Source organism: Leptonotus elevatus, chromosome 3 (assembly GCF_054856555.1).
Source record: "Leptonotus elevatus isolate MCC_2025b chromosome 3, RoL_Lele_1.0, whole genome shotgun sequence".
Classification (NCBI taxonomy): domain Eukaryota; kingdom Metazoa; phylum Chordata; class Actinopteri; order Syngnathiformes; family Syngnathidae; genus Leptonotus; species Leptonotus elevatus.
Window position 1 is genome coordinate 8,414,770 of NC_141241.1, and position 15,266 is coordinate 8,430,035.

General features: G+C 43.8%; 1 protein-coding gene across 7 annotated transcripts in view; it reads right to left on the bottom strand.

Moving 5' to 3' along the window:
• chd9 (chromodomain helicase DNA binding protein 9) overlaps positions 1 to 15,266 on the bottom strand; it is a 58,159-nt gene that overhangs the window by 41,989 nt on the left and 904 nt on the right. For 5 of the 7 annotated variants that reach the window (XM_086072353.1, XM_086072352.1, XM_086072350.1 and 2 more), the window contains exon 2: positions 8,782 to 10,344. In XM_086072353.1, the coding sequence (XP_085928479.1) occupies positions 8,782 to 10,245 (1,464 nt within the window). In that variant the 5' untranslated portion in view covers positions 10,246 to 10,344. Of the gene's footprint in view, positions 1 to 4,071; positions 4,162 to 8,781; positions 10,345 to 15,266 lie in introns of those variants that run through there. The other 2 variants (XM_086072354.1, XM_086072356.1) reach the window with 2 other exon arrangements.

A 15,266-nucleotide genomic window follows, 5' to 3' on the forward strand; every position in this document is an offset into this window, starting at 1 on the left:
TGCTCAAGGTCCATTTAGACACACTCTCCCGGACTCTTCTGATAGAGCTATAGCAGTAACAAATGCAAATGGTGTTTTTATTGCTTAATAATTCATATCAAACTGTGTAAACTGCTTCACTTTCTTCAAAAAAAGAAATAGTTCTAATTAATTGTGTTGTGTATTATTGAAAATGTGCTTTTAAATAACTGTATGAAAGTATTATTTTGTTTAATTGAGACTCCAGTTAGCACATCTGACTCATAGGTCTACTCTTTGGATTCAAATTTCAGCTCGACTCTTCCTGTGTGGAATTTGCATGTTCTCCTTGTTCTTGTGTGGGTTTTCTACAGGTGGTTCATCTTCCTCCCACACTCCAAGAACATGCATGTTAACTGAAGCCTCTAGGTTGTCCAGAGTTCCAACTTCCTCCCTTACTGAACCGAACCATGTCTAAAAAAGCGTATAAAGATACGTATCAAACCCGGATTACAGGTATTTTTAATTGTTGTCATTCTATGACCACCCCACTGCCCAGTTTTTTGGGGGGGGATCTAGAGTATGTTTTCCTCTAGCTCAAGATTCAGCATCCGCAGGGGTGCACAGCTGTGGCAAAAAAATGACTTGCAAATGTAAGGTTTTCAGTTTTGACTTCTAGGAAGTGTTCACAACCTTATCAATTTCAACACAATGATTGGTATAGAATTGTGAAATTCATGACTGCTGGTACCTCAAGCAACTTCGATTTGATATCTTTACAAATATGTCCATTCATAGTAATACCCTTCCTTTCTTAATTGCCCTGCTTCATTGGGACCACGAGCAATTGTAGCCTATCCCTGCTGACTTCAGGTACACCCAGGAAAGTCACCAGTCAATCACAGGGCAGTTTACAGAGATACAGTCATCCAGCCAGCCAACCAGCCAGCCAGCCATCCACTTTCTACAACGCTCATCTTCAGTAGGGTGACTAGTAGCAACCTTCCAGCCAACTTCTGGCGAGAGGCTGGGTACACCTTGCATTGGTCGTCAGTCAAGCACAGGAGTGACAGGACAGTTTCTAGAGATTTTAATACTTGAAATTTGGAATATAAATTTAAGTCAACAAGACGCGCAGCATGCCTTCCTCGGCTAATTAAACACAAAAGCCCATTAATGATCCTTTCCCCCTCAAGTCACAGGGTATGGTATAACAGCTGAGGCTTACCATGGCCCCCCTCTGGAGAAGCTGCTGAAAGCCCATCGGTGCATTATCACTACACTGGACCCCCTCTGCTATCTGGCCTACTCTGCTGTTGCCGCCCAGAAGGAATCACGGCATGGACGAAGCAGCAGAGTGCAAGCTTGCAGTGCATGCGTTCTGTAATGTCACATTAAACGGGTTAAGTTTGAACACTGGGCCTGTGGCCACGTGCCAAAACTGGACTTGTACAGTGCCAGTTTGTGCAGATGCTGCTTGTGCCAACCACAATAAACCTCTCTGTGCAGCAAATTTACATAATGCCTGACTACCCACCAGCCATGGAGAGCAGTTGGAAGATACATACGCCCATCCTTCCATTTTCAATAGCATTAATGCTGTTCAGTTTCACGCCTGTTTTACAGTCTATACGTGAAGTATTTTAGAAAGTATGCAACTCTGCGACTTGATCTCCCGCAAAACTAGCCGTGTATGCTCAGTGTGCAGTGCTTCGGTTGAAAAGGTTGATACTGCTCACAGGGTCATCATGGCCAAGTTGAACACGAGGGGAGTACTTTGAGAAGCAAGGTAGAGAGTGAAAAGGGCCCCTGTGATCAGAATTTCTGATGTCACAGAGAAACATAGGAGTCTGGTAAGGAGAATAACTTTACAACAAAGAAATTAAAGTTCAATTACATGAACTGGTGTGCATGTTTTTGTCACATTTATCTACTATTGAGGTACAGTATGTACTGCCTAAGCATAAAATGTGGATGGATTTCCATACCAAGTCTATGCAAACAATAATAAAAACGATAATACGACATTTTTGACCGTCTATTTTTATGTACAAAGGAAATATGTCCGAGATGACCGTGTTTATGTTGAATACGGATGTACGCAACACATGAAACAACCCCCCAGACACAGACCGCAACACTCTAAAATTGCACATACATAAGTAACTCTACAAGCATCAACAACTACTACAAATATGTTACATATTGTTTCATTGGCCTGGCCTAGATTAGAAGATAGCTTAGTTTGGGTCAGAATTTAGTTTCAGACGTCTCACAACTGTGCTCTTCCAACTCGTTTTCAATGAGGATACATTCGGCATTAGTCCGTGACTGTGGCTCTCCTTTCCCACATGCAAATGCATTAAGAGGAAGTATACAGTCAAAAAGATTGCTTGTAATAATAATATTTTTTTTAAGTCAACATAGCAAGGGTGCAAACATCGAACAGTGATATACAGTAGCGGGGAAACGTAGTGTTAATCCAGCCTTGAGGCATTGCTCAGGTTAATTTTACTTGAGAGTAAACAGTTTGTGTTTTCTCAAACATCTTGGAGAAAAAACCCATCTGTGACATTACTTGAATAGGTAGTAAAGACACTAATTAGGGCAACTGTCCCCTGCATCGTAAAGCATGAGCTCTGGAAAGGTCTTCAGTCAGAAAGATTGAAGGTCTGTCATTTAAGGGGACTGGTAGCAAAACTGGCAATGTCCATAAACTCTGCAAATTACACACAACAGTGGGACCCATTCTAGATCGTTTATTAAACTTTATCACTCTAAATGCAGGCCTGTTTCACGGTCAGTAAAGCCCGCTAACTACCGTGGGAGCCACAATTTTAGGCAATTAAATGGTTCTAATCATAATCATTAAATTAGAGTAATGTTCACAGATAATGTACACGTTTGTGAAAAGTCTAGGATTAAATTCTGGCCAAAAGATTTGATTAGTCCAGGCCAACCAAACTTCATTGCAGTTATTAATATTTGCATTACAGTAATTTCTGGACTATAAGCCGCTACTTTTTTTCACTTGCATTTGACCCTGCGGCTAATACAAAGGTGCGGCTTATCCATCAGATCACAAGAGGGCGCACTATAAAGGAAGCGCAATCGCGTCAGGCAGAGCAAAACAAACCAAGTGAGCCCAAATACAGTAGGACAAATACAGTAGGACCGAACGAGTGAGACAATTTGCGCCCTCATTATGGAAAAGAAAGTAGCGGGAACCCGATGCTGTAACATTAAAACACCTGCGGTTTACAGTGGGGTGCGGCTTATATGTGTAACAAACTCGAGTATTCCTTAAATTTAGGTAGCGCGGCTTATAGACAGGTGCGCCTTGTAGTCTAGAAATTACTCTAATTATTCATTCATTCTCTACATCCGTGTTGCTGCACAATGTTGACACGCTTCGGGTCTGGAAGTCTGCGCATATGGGTCATTTTCAGGTGTTGCGTAAACACAGCGATATTTGATATAGGTCACAAGGATGTGAATGGAAATAGACAATCAAAAAATAAATCAGCTGGAGGTACTTAAACCTGTGGTTTGTGTAATCCTGTTAGTAAGATTGGACTGTTGTTGAAAACGTATTGTTTTAATGTAGACTATTCCAGTGCTTGTGGTGGTTTCCAGTGGTTGTCAACCTTTTTTCAGTGACGTACCCCCTAACCAGCGCAACATATCTCTGATTGAAGGGCATGCATTTATATATATATATATATATATATATATATATATGACCTATGAGTCATGTGTGACATAGTCTCTGATAGAAAGATGCTGTAAACACAAAAACAGAGGGCATCTAGTCACTGTCAGAAGCCACCTTGTCCTAAGCTAAAACTTTGCATCATGTCCAAGGGTTTTTGCTCAAACTCATGATTAAATGTCCAGAGAGAGAGAGACTGTGGTATTCTCTCTCCGCCAAATGGCAGGTCAAACCAAGTTCAGGGACGTTGCCTCGCGTCACGATGCTTGCATTCCAACTACACACACAGTACTCCATATTTGTGCCGGGCTAGGTCAACTTCAGCTCAATATAAACACTGGCCTTAACAGAACACAACAGCAAAAGTACAAATGAGATGAAAGGAGAAAACAAATTCATACCTACGGTGCAGTAGTTGAGGCTTCCCACATGTGCCACACACTCTGTCAAGTACAGCTTCCCTCCTCCCCCTTCTTGCCCTCAATAGTCCCGCCTCTTCCGCCTCAACTGCCTAACATCCTGTTTACTGCTGACCCTCGCTTATCCCCCTCCCCCCCGCCACCCGCCCTTTCTTATCTGTCGGGCCTCCAAGCAGAGGAGCTGATGGGCCGAGTGCAAACAGGCAGACAACTTGACACGGCGAGGGAGGGGAAGGTTTAGCGAGTGAGGTAGAGAGGTGGGGGTTCTTACAGAAGCAGCAGGTTTCCATAAGGCTGTACGGCAGCTGGGTGTAAAATCTGCACGTCGTGTCATATAAAGCCGGCGCTGGGTGTCGTCTTTCAGGGCCGATCGCGGCCCCCCCACCCAAGCTCGTCCGCTCCGATCGTTCGTTGCCTATGAGTTATATAAACCTCTGTGAGGTCAGCAGGCGGCGAAGCTAGCGTGACACAGACAGGAGCGCACAAGCTTGGCCTCAGTCACCCACAGGCAAGGCGAGGTGGGGGAGGCCAAGTGGTGGCACCCAGTTAGCCAGGGATGGGGTTGGACTCCGGATCATATGATTTCAAATAGATCTCATCTCAATGGAAAACACTCAGGTTGCAGGTTGAAAGAAATGTACACATCTGTTCATTGTCCAAGTGAGGCAAAGACATGATTATTTTTTTTTTTACTGGTCCTCTCTGAGTACAGGCACCCAAAACCAGGACAATGACTCAGTCCTGAAATCAAGGGGCTCGACACACCTGCGAGCTGACTGTTGCAGCATTTGGTGATCCTAATTAGGCGGATTCACTGCGGGGGAGTGGAGAATGGGCAGCTAACCCCCCCATGTCTCGCCTGCTCAGCAAACACGCCACCATCAGCAGGCTCTTCACAAATCAGTGCACATGTTTAGCACAGTCAGCCGCCGAGCGTCGACACGGGGGCCGGACAAAAGGTCCAGTGAAAAGGGTCTCGATAAAAGGACAAAGGTGCCGGCGTCGGCCAGTTGTGCTTGAAAAGAAGTCGCACTTGAACATGCAAAGACCACAGATTGTGATCGACTCCTAGATACATCCTGGCTCAACAAACAGTAGCCAAAACGGGGGGAAAAATATGGAGTTGTTACACCACTGGAGCCTTGCGTTGACCTCACTGGATTCATATCTGGTCTAGGGTCACATTCTTTTAGCAGTGTCAATGCAAACATTACCTTAAAGAGGACATGTCACAAAAAAATTGCTTATGTCTCTGGACTCTGGAGTGCCTGCCCACCCATCAAATGTGAAATTAATCAACCAGGTAAATGGGTTTTCTGCCTAATCTGGGCTAATTTATATTATAAACGCGTCCCCCAACCCTACTTCGGCTCTCTGCAACAAGCTAGGCTGGGGGAAGATAATGAGCCACTTTCATGTCCAAATCCAATGATACGTTTGGTTGGAGTTTAACAGCCTTGTCAACTATACTACACCGCAATGACATTGAATTTGAAGTCAACAAATTGCTAATGGTGTGTTTTTGCCATATCGTCTTCTAATCGACTATGTATCCTACTTTAATGAATACAACATAATGTAGTCACAGCTGCATACTTTCAAATTGTGTTTGTTCTGCTACATTTAAGTGCATTAGAGTGACTCTATACGGCATTTTGTGGTCAAGCTTAGCCTATTGTGCCCCCTATTGTGTTTGTTTACAAATAGAAGCGGGGCAGACGTCCTGCAACATGTGGTCATGTGAAGACATGGTCATGCAAAGTGTGAACAAGGCCTGTGTTATTAGGGAGCTTTTCGTTTTCCACTTAAGGGAATTCCATTCGTTCAGGCACGAACACAGTAAACGAAATTCTGTGTACCAAATCCACCAGTTGAAGGTCTTAAATAGGTCCAAAACAAACTATGTGCCCACCACTGAGCAATAGATTGAGAAAGTAATCCTACATAGTTGGTTGTGATACATTTTAGTTTGCTTGGACTTTTTACAGTTTGAGTTTACTCATCAACTGATTGGAACCAGACAAAGCAGCCTATAGGACACTTGATGTTGCTCTTCCACAGAGTTACTGGATGTTCTTTCCGATAGCAGAAGTGTAACCCGAATTTGTATGAAATTGCAATGCATCGTAGAATATCACCAACTTGGATGCCTAACGCAGTAGTAAAGCCTTAATTACTATATAGTAATTCATATTTTTACAGTGCTGCCCAAAACTGTTCATTGTGCGCGGTTTGCTGTTAAATGCACGAAGCCTGCGCTCTTGGGGGAAAACGTGCAGGTGTCTCATATAAGGCCAAAGATTTCTGTACGTTTTCGTAAGGGCATTTTTGTTGTATAGTAAAAAGACCACACTGCTGTGTCAAAATTCACGTGAGCGTGTTCAAACTTTGGCCGGTTTTGCCTTTGGACATGTGTCACTGCCCAGAGTCTCTGAGGATGCTGCTAGGTAACTCGCCATGTGAAGATCTGGGATCTGCCTGAAGCCTGTTACAGCCAGCTCAGGCAATCACCCAGCATCTCTCCCCCACCTACCCCACACTTATTTTCTCCCACTCATGCTCTTCCTTGCTGTCTCATTCCCTCCCTTTCTTTCCTAAGCTGTCCGTCTTTTTCCATGAGCTACTGCTCTCCTCATCTCCCCTTCCCCCCTCCCCGGAGTACTCTCCTTCAGCCACACTTTTTTTTTCACTCCCCTGGCCTCTTCTTCCTCCGACAGCCTTGCCTCACTCATGCGTGCGCGTGCACTCGCGGCAGCTACCACAACAGCGTGCAACCTCCCCCCACACTCCACTCCAGTGTGCTCCTGGCTTGCCCTGACCCACATCTTGATATAGCCCTAAGTATGCTTACAGCTAAGTCCTGAAGACACTCCACTCTTAGCCTAATCAGGCCTGACCTGCTGTTGGTGTACAGAAAAGATAGACAAGCTTGGACGGACGGTCGTCTTAATCATCATTTTTTGCAGGCTTTCTTTTACCTTCCCGCCCAAACAAGACAATTCCCCACTAGACATCAAAGTGCGTTGTATCTGGCCATAGCTAGTTAAACATTACAAGACTGGTCAGATTGACATCCATTACACAGCGGGAAGGACAGAAATGTTCTTTTAATGTTAACAAAGTGGAGAAAATGCCCTATTATGACATTTATCTTCTCAGAGGCCATTTAGATGGGGCCACTTTTGCCATTGTTGTTTGTTACATTTACACGTCATATCTAATGTAGTCTTCTGTACATTGTTGTACACTGTTTACATCCATGCTCCTCCAGAAGCAACATGAATGAGTATGTGCAGATGACAGCAACAAGCTACCACAAAGTTGTAGTTTTGCTGTAGTTACATTAACATCATTGTTAGTGTAGAGTTGATGTTTTTATATCATACTATGACAAATATTGTAATATCGTACAGGATATTTGTGTGTGTTTTATTAAAGACCCAGTGTGTAGTCATTAGCACCATCTAGTGATCAAAGAATAGCATTAGAAGCAGGCAGGAGCACGCACACTACGGTGGCTCAGAGAGACCAAATTTTGCATCCCTACCACCAATTTTTGTCATGCGTGAGCAAACGAGCATCTCGGCGAGCGACAGTGACTTACCAGCCGTTCTGAAGCCCGGCGAGCGACGCTGAAAGACCGAGCGAGCCGGAATTAGCCGAGGCAGCTAACAAGAGCAGCTAGCGGGAGTTAGTCGGAGCCATATGCTGGAGTTGCTAACAAGAGTGGCTAGCAGGAGGAGCTAGTAAAAAAAAAAAATAGCAAAAACTCGCGAGAGCAAAGCAGAAAGTGACAAGCGACGATCCCAAATCATAGGAGTTAGTGACTACCACCTGCAGGCCCCAGCTGTGGAAGGTAAGCTGCGGTCGACCCATTGAGTCCGACACTCAATGCAAGCACCACCCGGGCTAACTACATTCGCAAAGTTGTCTTTTGGGCATCCGTAGCAGGAAGATGGCGGTGAAACATGGCAGCTCAAGTAAGGGGAGACTAGAGAAATATAATATAATTTGTTTTTACTAGACCTACAATTTTATATTTAAAAATAAAAAGTTTGTGCGATAAAACAAATTTGTTTTCATACTATTGACATAAACAGTCGGTTTTAAAAATGAATGAATTATAAGTTCACCACGAGATGGCGCTAGGGATCACTGAATGTCCCTTTAAGCAATGTAATGAAACTTGTACATTTTGATTGGTGCATATGTGTTTTGTGTTTGAAGTGATTTGATCAATGATTTGATTAATAGTTCAGCCCTTCCACCTCTCACTCAAAGTCAGATAGGATAGGCTGCAGATCACCCGCAACACTAATAAGGACAACCGCCATAGAAGGAAGATGGATGGATGGATGGATGGCAATCCAAATCCAGCCACCTTGTTCCTATTCCGCTTGCCCTGTTCAGTGTCGGGGAGAGATAAAGCCAATCCCTGGGGTCTTGCCCCAGCAGGCTACACTCTGGACTAAATCACCTGCCAATCATGGGGCTGATACATAGAGTCAAATCAACAATTTGTGCTTGCGTTTGTATTAACAAGCAATTTGAAGTCAACAAAAAAACATGTTTTTGGGCAGGGAAAGTAACCAGAGAGAATTCCGCCAGCTAACCACAATCAACTATGCTATCCTTACATATCTTTCCAAACATACGCCTAGGTAAAATAATAATAATAATAAAATGTATTACCTCTTCTTCCTTTTGACCAACAGGTGTTTGTGTCCTGTGCTCATGCCCCCACGTCTGGTTGGAATCTGCCCAGGAACCGTTAGATTGATCTGGTTGGCTGAGTGCGGCCTCCAGCTGGGGTAGAAAGTCAGGCAAGAGGTCGGGGGGCTCCAACTCTGCCAAATCTCCATCCTGAGCCTCCGATGCCAAGAGATTGTCCCCTAGGGATGGGTATCCGTTCACGTTGACTGCCCCGCAGCGCTGAGGCTGCTCAGAGGGCAACTGGTGTGCCACGCTCGGGTAACAGCTCATTGATTCCCCAAATATCTCAGGCAACTTGTTGTTCGCCTGCGTTTCTCCGCGACAACGTAAAGACTGAAATTGACATTCCTCTGCCTGGTTAACTGAGGTCTGAGCATGCTGCTGACCCATAACTGACGCGGATGGAAACTGACATGCTGCCCCTGGGAGCTCGGGCAGAGCTGCTGCGAGGGGAGTGGCGGTGGCGGCGGGCCGAGCCGACACCGAGGACAAAGACGGGCGACTCAGACAGCCCATTTCTGGCTCTCCGGGGTAGGAAGGGTACTGAGCTGGTTGGTAAGTGGTGGCGGTACTCACAGAGTAAGTGGGCAGTGAGTGAACCAAAGATGACGAATCCATGGGTGGGTTATTTTCAGCCATTTGTAATCTGCAAGAGAAACTGCGCTTCTGTTGCCGCTGCAAGCAAGAACCCGGCAGAGGGTCATTTTGACTTGGCACAATCGTTGAATGAAACCTTGTTCCCACCGCAGTTAGCTGGTGTTGGCGCTGCTGTGGACTCTGGTGAATCTGCTGCTGGCTCCGAGGCTGGCTGCCCTGATGAAAGGGGAACCCGTGATGGTGCGGTTGCTCCAAAGGCATAGCCTGCATGTTCATTTGTTGATGCTGGCTCTGGTTGAACAGCTGTTGCGGGTGATTTTGCCGGTGTTGCTGCTGACGCATTCTGTGCTGCTGTGGATGATGCGTTTGTTGCTGTCCAACATGTATTTGCTGGTTGTACAGTTGTTGCTGCTGAGACAAGGGATGGTACATGTTACCATTCTGGTCCTGATTCCCCCACATTGGGCTACTACTGTTAAAGTACAAGCCATTGGATTGAGGTACTTGACTCACAGGGCCATTGTGGTACTGGCCCTGTTGCTCTGTCGCCACACCACCTGTACCCCCAGGACTGCAAAACGGCTGCCCAACAGGATTCTGCGCTTTTATTCCAATATAGTGCTCCATCTGTTGACTGTACGAGGGCACGGCTTGCTGGGTGGATGTGGAAGACGCCGGCAGTATCATGTCTTGGTTTTTCCCCGCAGCGAGAGGCTCAATTTGGATGGGCTCAAAGTCTGTGCTGAGATTGAGCTCATCCACAAACGACGGTGCTGACGGGAAGCCGTCAACGTCCACCCCTTCCAGACCGCCAACAAAGAGGTTGGGGTCGTCAAAAAAATCCATGTCGGAGCTCTGACGGGTGATGGAACCTTCTGAAGTTCAGTGGATCCACGTTGGTTCAATGAACCAGTGCTCGAAGAGCTTTGGCATCACATCATGAGTCTGTAAAAACAGGGAACACGAAACAAATATTAGATTCACAAAAGTGTGCTTCAGGCTTTTCCATCCATCCATCCATCCATTTCTTCATTAGATTTGAAGTAGCTGAAGTCTAATCCATCTGATTCAGTGCGAGAGAGGCATACTTCCTGTATTTAACTTGTCACCGTTCAATCGTAGAGCACACATAGACTAAAGACCATTCAGTCAGATTCACAGTTATGGGCAATTTAGAATATTAGTGAACCCAAGAATTGGTTTTAGGGATGTGAGAGGAAGTCAGATTATCTGAAGAAATTGCACACAAGCTCGAAGAGACCATGTAAACCCCACTAAGAAATGTTCCAATGGAGGTTCAAACCTGGATTTCCTGACTGTGAGGCACAGTTAATAACACGTACTTCCCTTTTCTTGACTCATTCATTAGCAGTAAAAGGGATTTTTTTTCTTGGTTTATGCTAATTCATATGGTTGACTATTTGGGTTAGTCTTTACCATTGTTAGCGTGGCAGTCAACAGTTGTCAATAAAAAATGCTCTTAGCCACTTCATTGCTTAACAAGCAAGCACATATTACTCTTTAATTCATGTTTACAGTCTGTTTCAATTGCTCTGTTGATTTTGTGGAATCGGTTGTTGATTAATGGCGTCTTGAAGCAGTTGAGGCAACCAGCAAAGGCACTGTTATTTATGTCGCAAAAAACAAAAACAGCTAAATGGGACAACTCTTGCAGGCACGAATATTTTGCTCAATACGATCCCACTTCTTGCTGACTGGACGAGAGGCGGGGTACACCTTGAACGGGTAGCCAGTCAATCAGAAGGTAGTCATAGACAAACGACCACTCACAACTATGGGCACTTTAGAATCTATATACAATCTGACATGTAGGTTTTTGGAATGTGAGAGAAAGCCAGAATACCTAGAGAAAACCCACATAAGCATATGGAAAATGCAAACTCAACACCGGAGGGTCTGAGACTCCAACCCAGAGCCGCTGTGCTTTGAGTTAGACATGCCAACCTCTAGTAAGCTGTGCTGCCAGAGAGACTGTCCCATCACAGCAAATGTAGTCAAATGCCCATCTGTAGGCTGCTTACATTTACATGCGAGTGCTACGGCAATTAAGTAAATGTTTTAGTTTTTTTTTTACGAATGTGGTCCTTGAGAAACATTTTGTTTTAAGTTGATTGTATTTAAAACAAACAAAAAACAAACAATGAACTGAGCCATACAGAAATCATCAAGTGTTCCCTCATTGCATCTATTTTTATCATCCAGTCCTTCAGTGAAACATGCTGGTTGACTAGTAGATTTCCATAATGGCCCTCCATGCGGCGTTGAAAAGAAGCGCTCTAAAACCACGTAATAGCTAGGTCAGGAACTCTGTGCTGTCAATTATCTATCAGCAGGCTTTTCATGTGTGTAGCAAAAGCAGCTGGCGCGAGCCAACTGCCAGCCACCGGCAGCAGGTGCCTCTTCGTGCAACCCCTTGTATGCCCCCTCCTTCCTCCCAATCTCCCTTCACCACAACCCTCCCTCCTCCCAATCCCCCCCCCCCCCCCCCACCGCAACCTTTTCTAAACTCGACAGCCAAGAGAGCTGCAGGGCAGGACGCACAGGGAGGCGTTGACAGCTGATAGAATTTCAACAGCCCAGGAACAGAGGCAGACGAGGTCCTTTGAGGGCCTGTGCTTGGCGACCACAGACCAGCGGGAAGATGACAGAGGTCAGCGAATGTTCCGTCGTGCCGACATGCTATTTGGCAAACTCGGGGAGATGCTTTCAGGAAGATTACAACATTTGAATTCAGGTATTTCTAAGAAATGTGGGTGGGAATTCAGATGGATGTAAGACTGTGAGGTATACAGGATGCAATATCTGTTAAAGTATTAGAAAGAAAAACGTAAGCGACACCATTGATGAATGCAATCATCTATTATCCATCCATTTTCTGTAGTGTCCTTACTACACCCTGGACAGATCACCTGTCGGTCAACTCAGTACCACTATGGTATACGTTAGCTTCTCTTCAACCAAACAGCCCAGCGAAAAGAAAAATCCACTTCACTCTAGCATAAATGATCAGCGACAACTGTCAGTCATGGATATTTTAGCTCAATAAATCAACCACTGTGGTGAAGATGTTGCCCATAAGCGATGTCCATGACTTAGTGGCCTAATGACATTAATTTAGCCGATTGCACGAACACAATAAAACAAATGAATGCCAAACAAATCCAGATATCACATTTCTATTGATAACACATGAAAAAGACAAGAGACTTATTGTCTTTAGCGTATTGTTACGCACCGACAAAGCTCGGGCACCCAATTTGGCCTTGACCCTATAACCAAAAACCAGAGAAACAAATAGTAGCCTGCAGACCTCCGCCAAGGCCAAACAATGATGGCAGATAGTGGAAGATCCCTTCCTCCTATCTCTCCTAGAGGCTAATATTACACAGTGACGGATACTGTTGAATATGAGGCAATGTGTTCTGCTGTTAATATTTAAAAATGGAAAAACGCCAGACCTGACCAGTCCTAACTCATCAGTTGATGTTCGACTAACCCTGCAGGGGTCAGTAATTTGCCCTCCCAAGATATTGACAATTGTTCGAGAGAAGAGACAAGTTTTGCGACACGGAATTATCACAACAGTTATTCAAAACTATAATAGTGTTGCGCCAAATTTACATGTAGTGTTCCCTCGTTTTCAACTGGGGTTAGATTCCAAAAAATACCCGCATTAGATGAAATCCGTGAAGTAGGTAGCTTTATGTTTTACATTTATTATAAACGTTTTAAGGCTTTAAAAGCCCTCACTACACTACACTTTACTCATCGAGGCATTTACATTGTCTCGCATTTCTCTCTTGTTTAAACGTTCTCAATGTTCAAACCTTGATAATTTTTTAAAATAGGTACATTACTGTTTAAAAAAAGCATGCAAAATTGCACTAAAAATATTTGCGATACAGCGAGGCCATGAAAAGTGAACCGCGTTATAGTGAGGGAACACTGTACAAATAAATGCTAATTCTAAAATAATAAGAAAACAAAAACTCCTCTTACACTGCCTTAAAATGTACTACGTTTACTATATTAACGAAGCCAAGATTTTCCCAGCATTTCCTTCAGTGTTGCTTTTGGAATTACATGGATGAAGTCGACGCAGCAATTTTCCGCCTCCGGAGTTGGTATCAGAAACAATTTTCACCCTTTTGTAGCTGGAATTTATCTGACTTTTACCTGGGATTTAACTGACTTTTTTCACATGTTGCTGTTCTGTAAAAACGGCACCAACACAAAAGGTGGGGGGCAGTGGTATGAGAGTCAACCGGAGTTAGTATCAGAGATGCACAAAAAAAAAAGAAGGGAATATTCAACAAAACGTCTTACTTAGGGTTCACACGTTAAGCATGGAAGAATGTTATATTAATGGAACATTAAGCCTAAATATTTTATATCAATGCTGTTCAAACATGAAACAGATTGTTTGTTAAATACAGTGGCTCACAGTTATAAGCATGAAGTTTCAGATAAATAAATACATTTTCATACAAATCTTACAGTATACATGTACACGTTTACTGATTAGTATTTTCTAAATTTGAGTAAAAAATAAATTTGAAAAAATCGGAATAATCAATTTATAGATTTGTATCGGGATTAATCTGTATCGAATGGTGACCTATGAATCGCGATACGGCTCGAATCGCCAGGTACTCGGCAATTCACACCCCTAAAGGGTACATTCTGTAATGTCGGGACTCTTGTGTGAAGTTTAACAATCAATATCCGGCCTAAATGTCAGATAGTGTTTTGGCTCCAATGTGCCAATTTTGAGTGAGCTGTGTAAAAGTTAAAGTAGGCGGAACGTCATACCTCTAATCATCTGATTGCAGGATTCTTTCTGCATCACTGTGTTTGTTTGTTGAACATATAAACATGAAAAGCAGAAAAGAAAAAGAAAATTTAAAAGAAGAAAGAAAACCCTTATACAATCATCATTAGTCACAGTTTATATGTTCAAAAGGGAGGAGGAAGAAGTGCACACAATTAGGGCCATATCCAGCCTTTGTAAAATGCACAGGTAGAAAAAAAAATGAATATCTACTGTAAGGGCTCAGATGCACGTAAATTAAGTGGCTAGAGATTTGATGTTGCCACATACTGATTACATGTTTCTGTGTTGCCATGTGGAACCACAAATATCCAACTTCACTAAGGGTCAGCATAAAATGGCAGCTCTATCGTTATAGCTCAAGTGTCAATTTTGCGCAAACTATGAGTAAACTCCTCTAGAGGCAAGACAGCATCAGCATGTGACTTGATGTAATTACCTGAATATGGAGCGCTGTGTCATTGCGTGAAACTGCAAATATCCTGTTTCACTGGGTTCTGTGCAAAAGCCACAGGTGGATAAATGCCATATCGTTGGTTAATCATCTAATTTTGGGATGTGGCTGTTTGAAAGTGTGCACTGTTGTTGCAGTAAAACCCTGCCTTTGCTGAGTTCTGTATAAAAGACAAAAATTGATACATGGGGAAAACTGGTGGACTTTCTCTCTTTGCTGGATTCCTGTGTAAAAACTGGGAATGTGAATTGAAGATTTTGCGGAATCTCTGAAAGAAAGAGGCTACAGTAAACACAAGCCATTCACGTTTCTTGGTACTTCCTCGTTGACATCATTCAAAGTGCGGTCAGAAATGAATTGACAAGTGAGGTAAGAACGCGGGAAGTGACACAAAAACAAGCCAAGCCTTTCACGTTTCCTTCAATCGACATAATCCTGAACCGTAAAAGTAACCTTTACACGCGCCCTCTCGCTTCTTTCCTTCCAGGCGAAAGAAACCTCGCATGCGTCCACTTCCAGCTGTTGTCACCACCACGATGCTGCCCCATAATATCAACACAC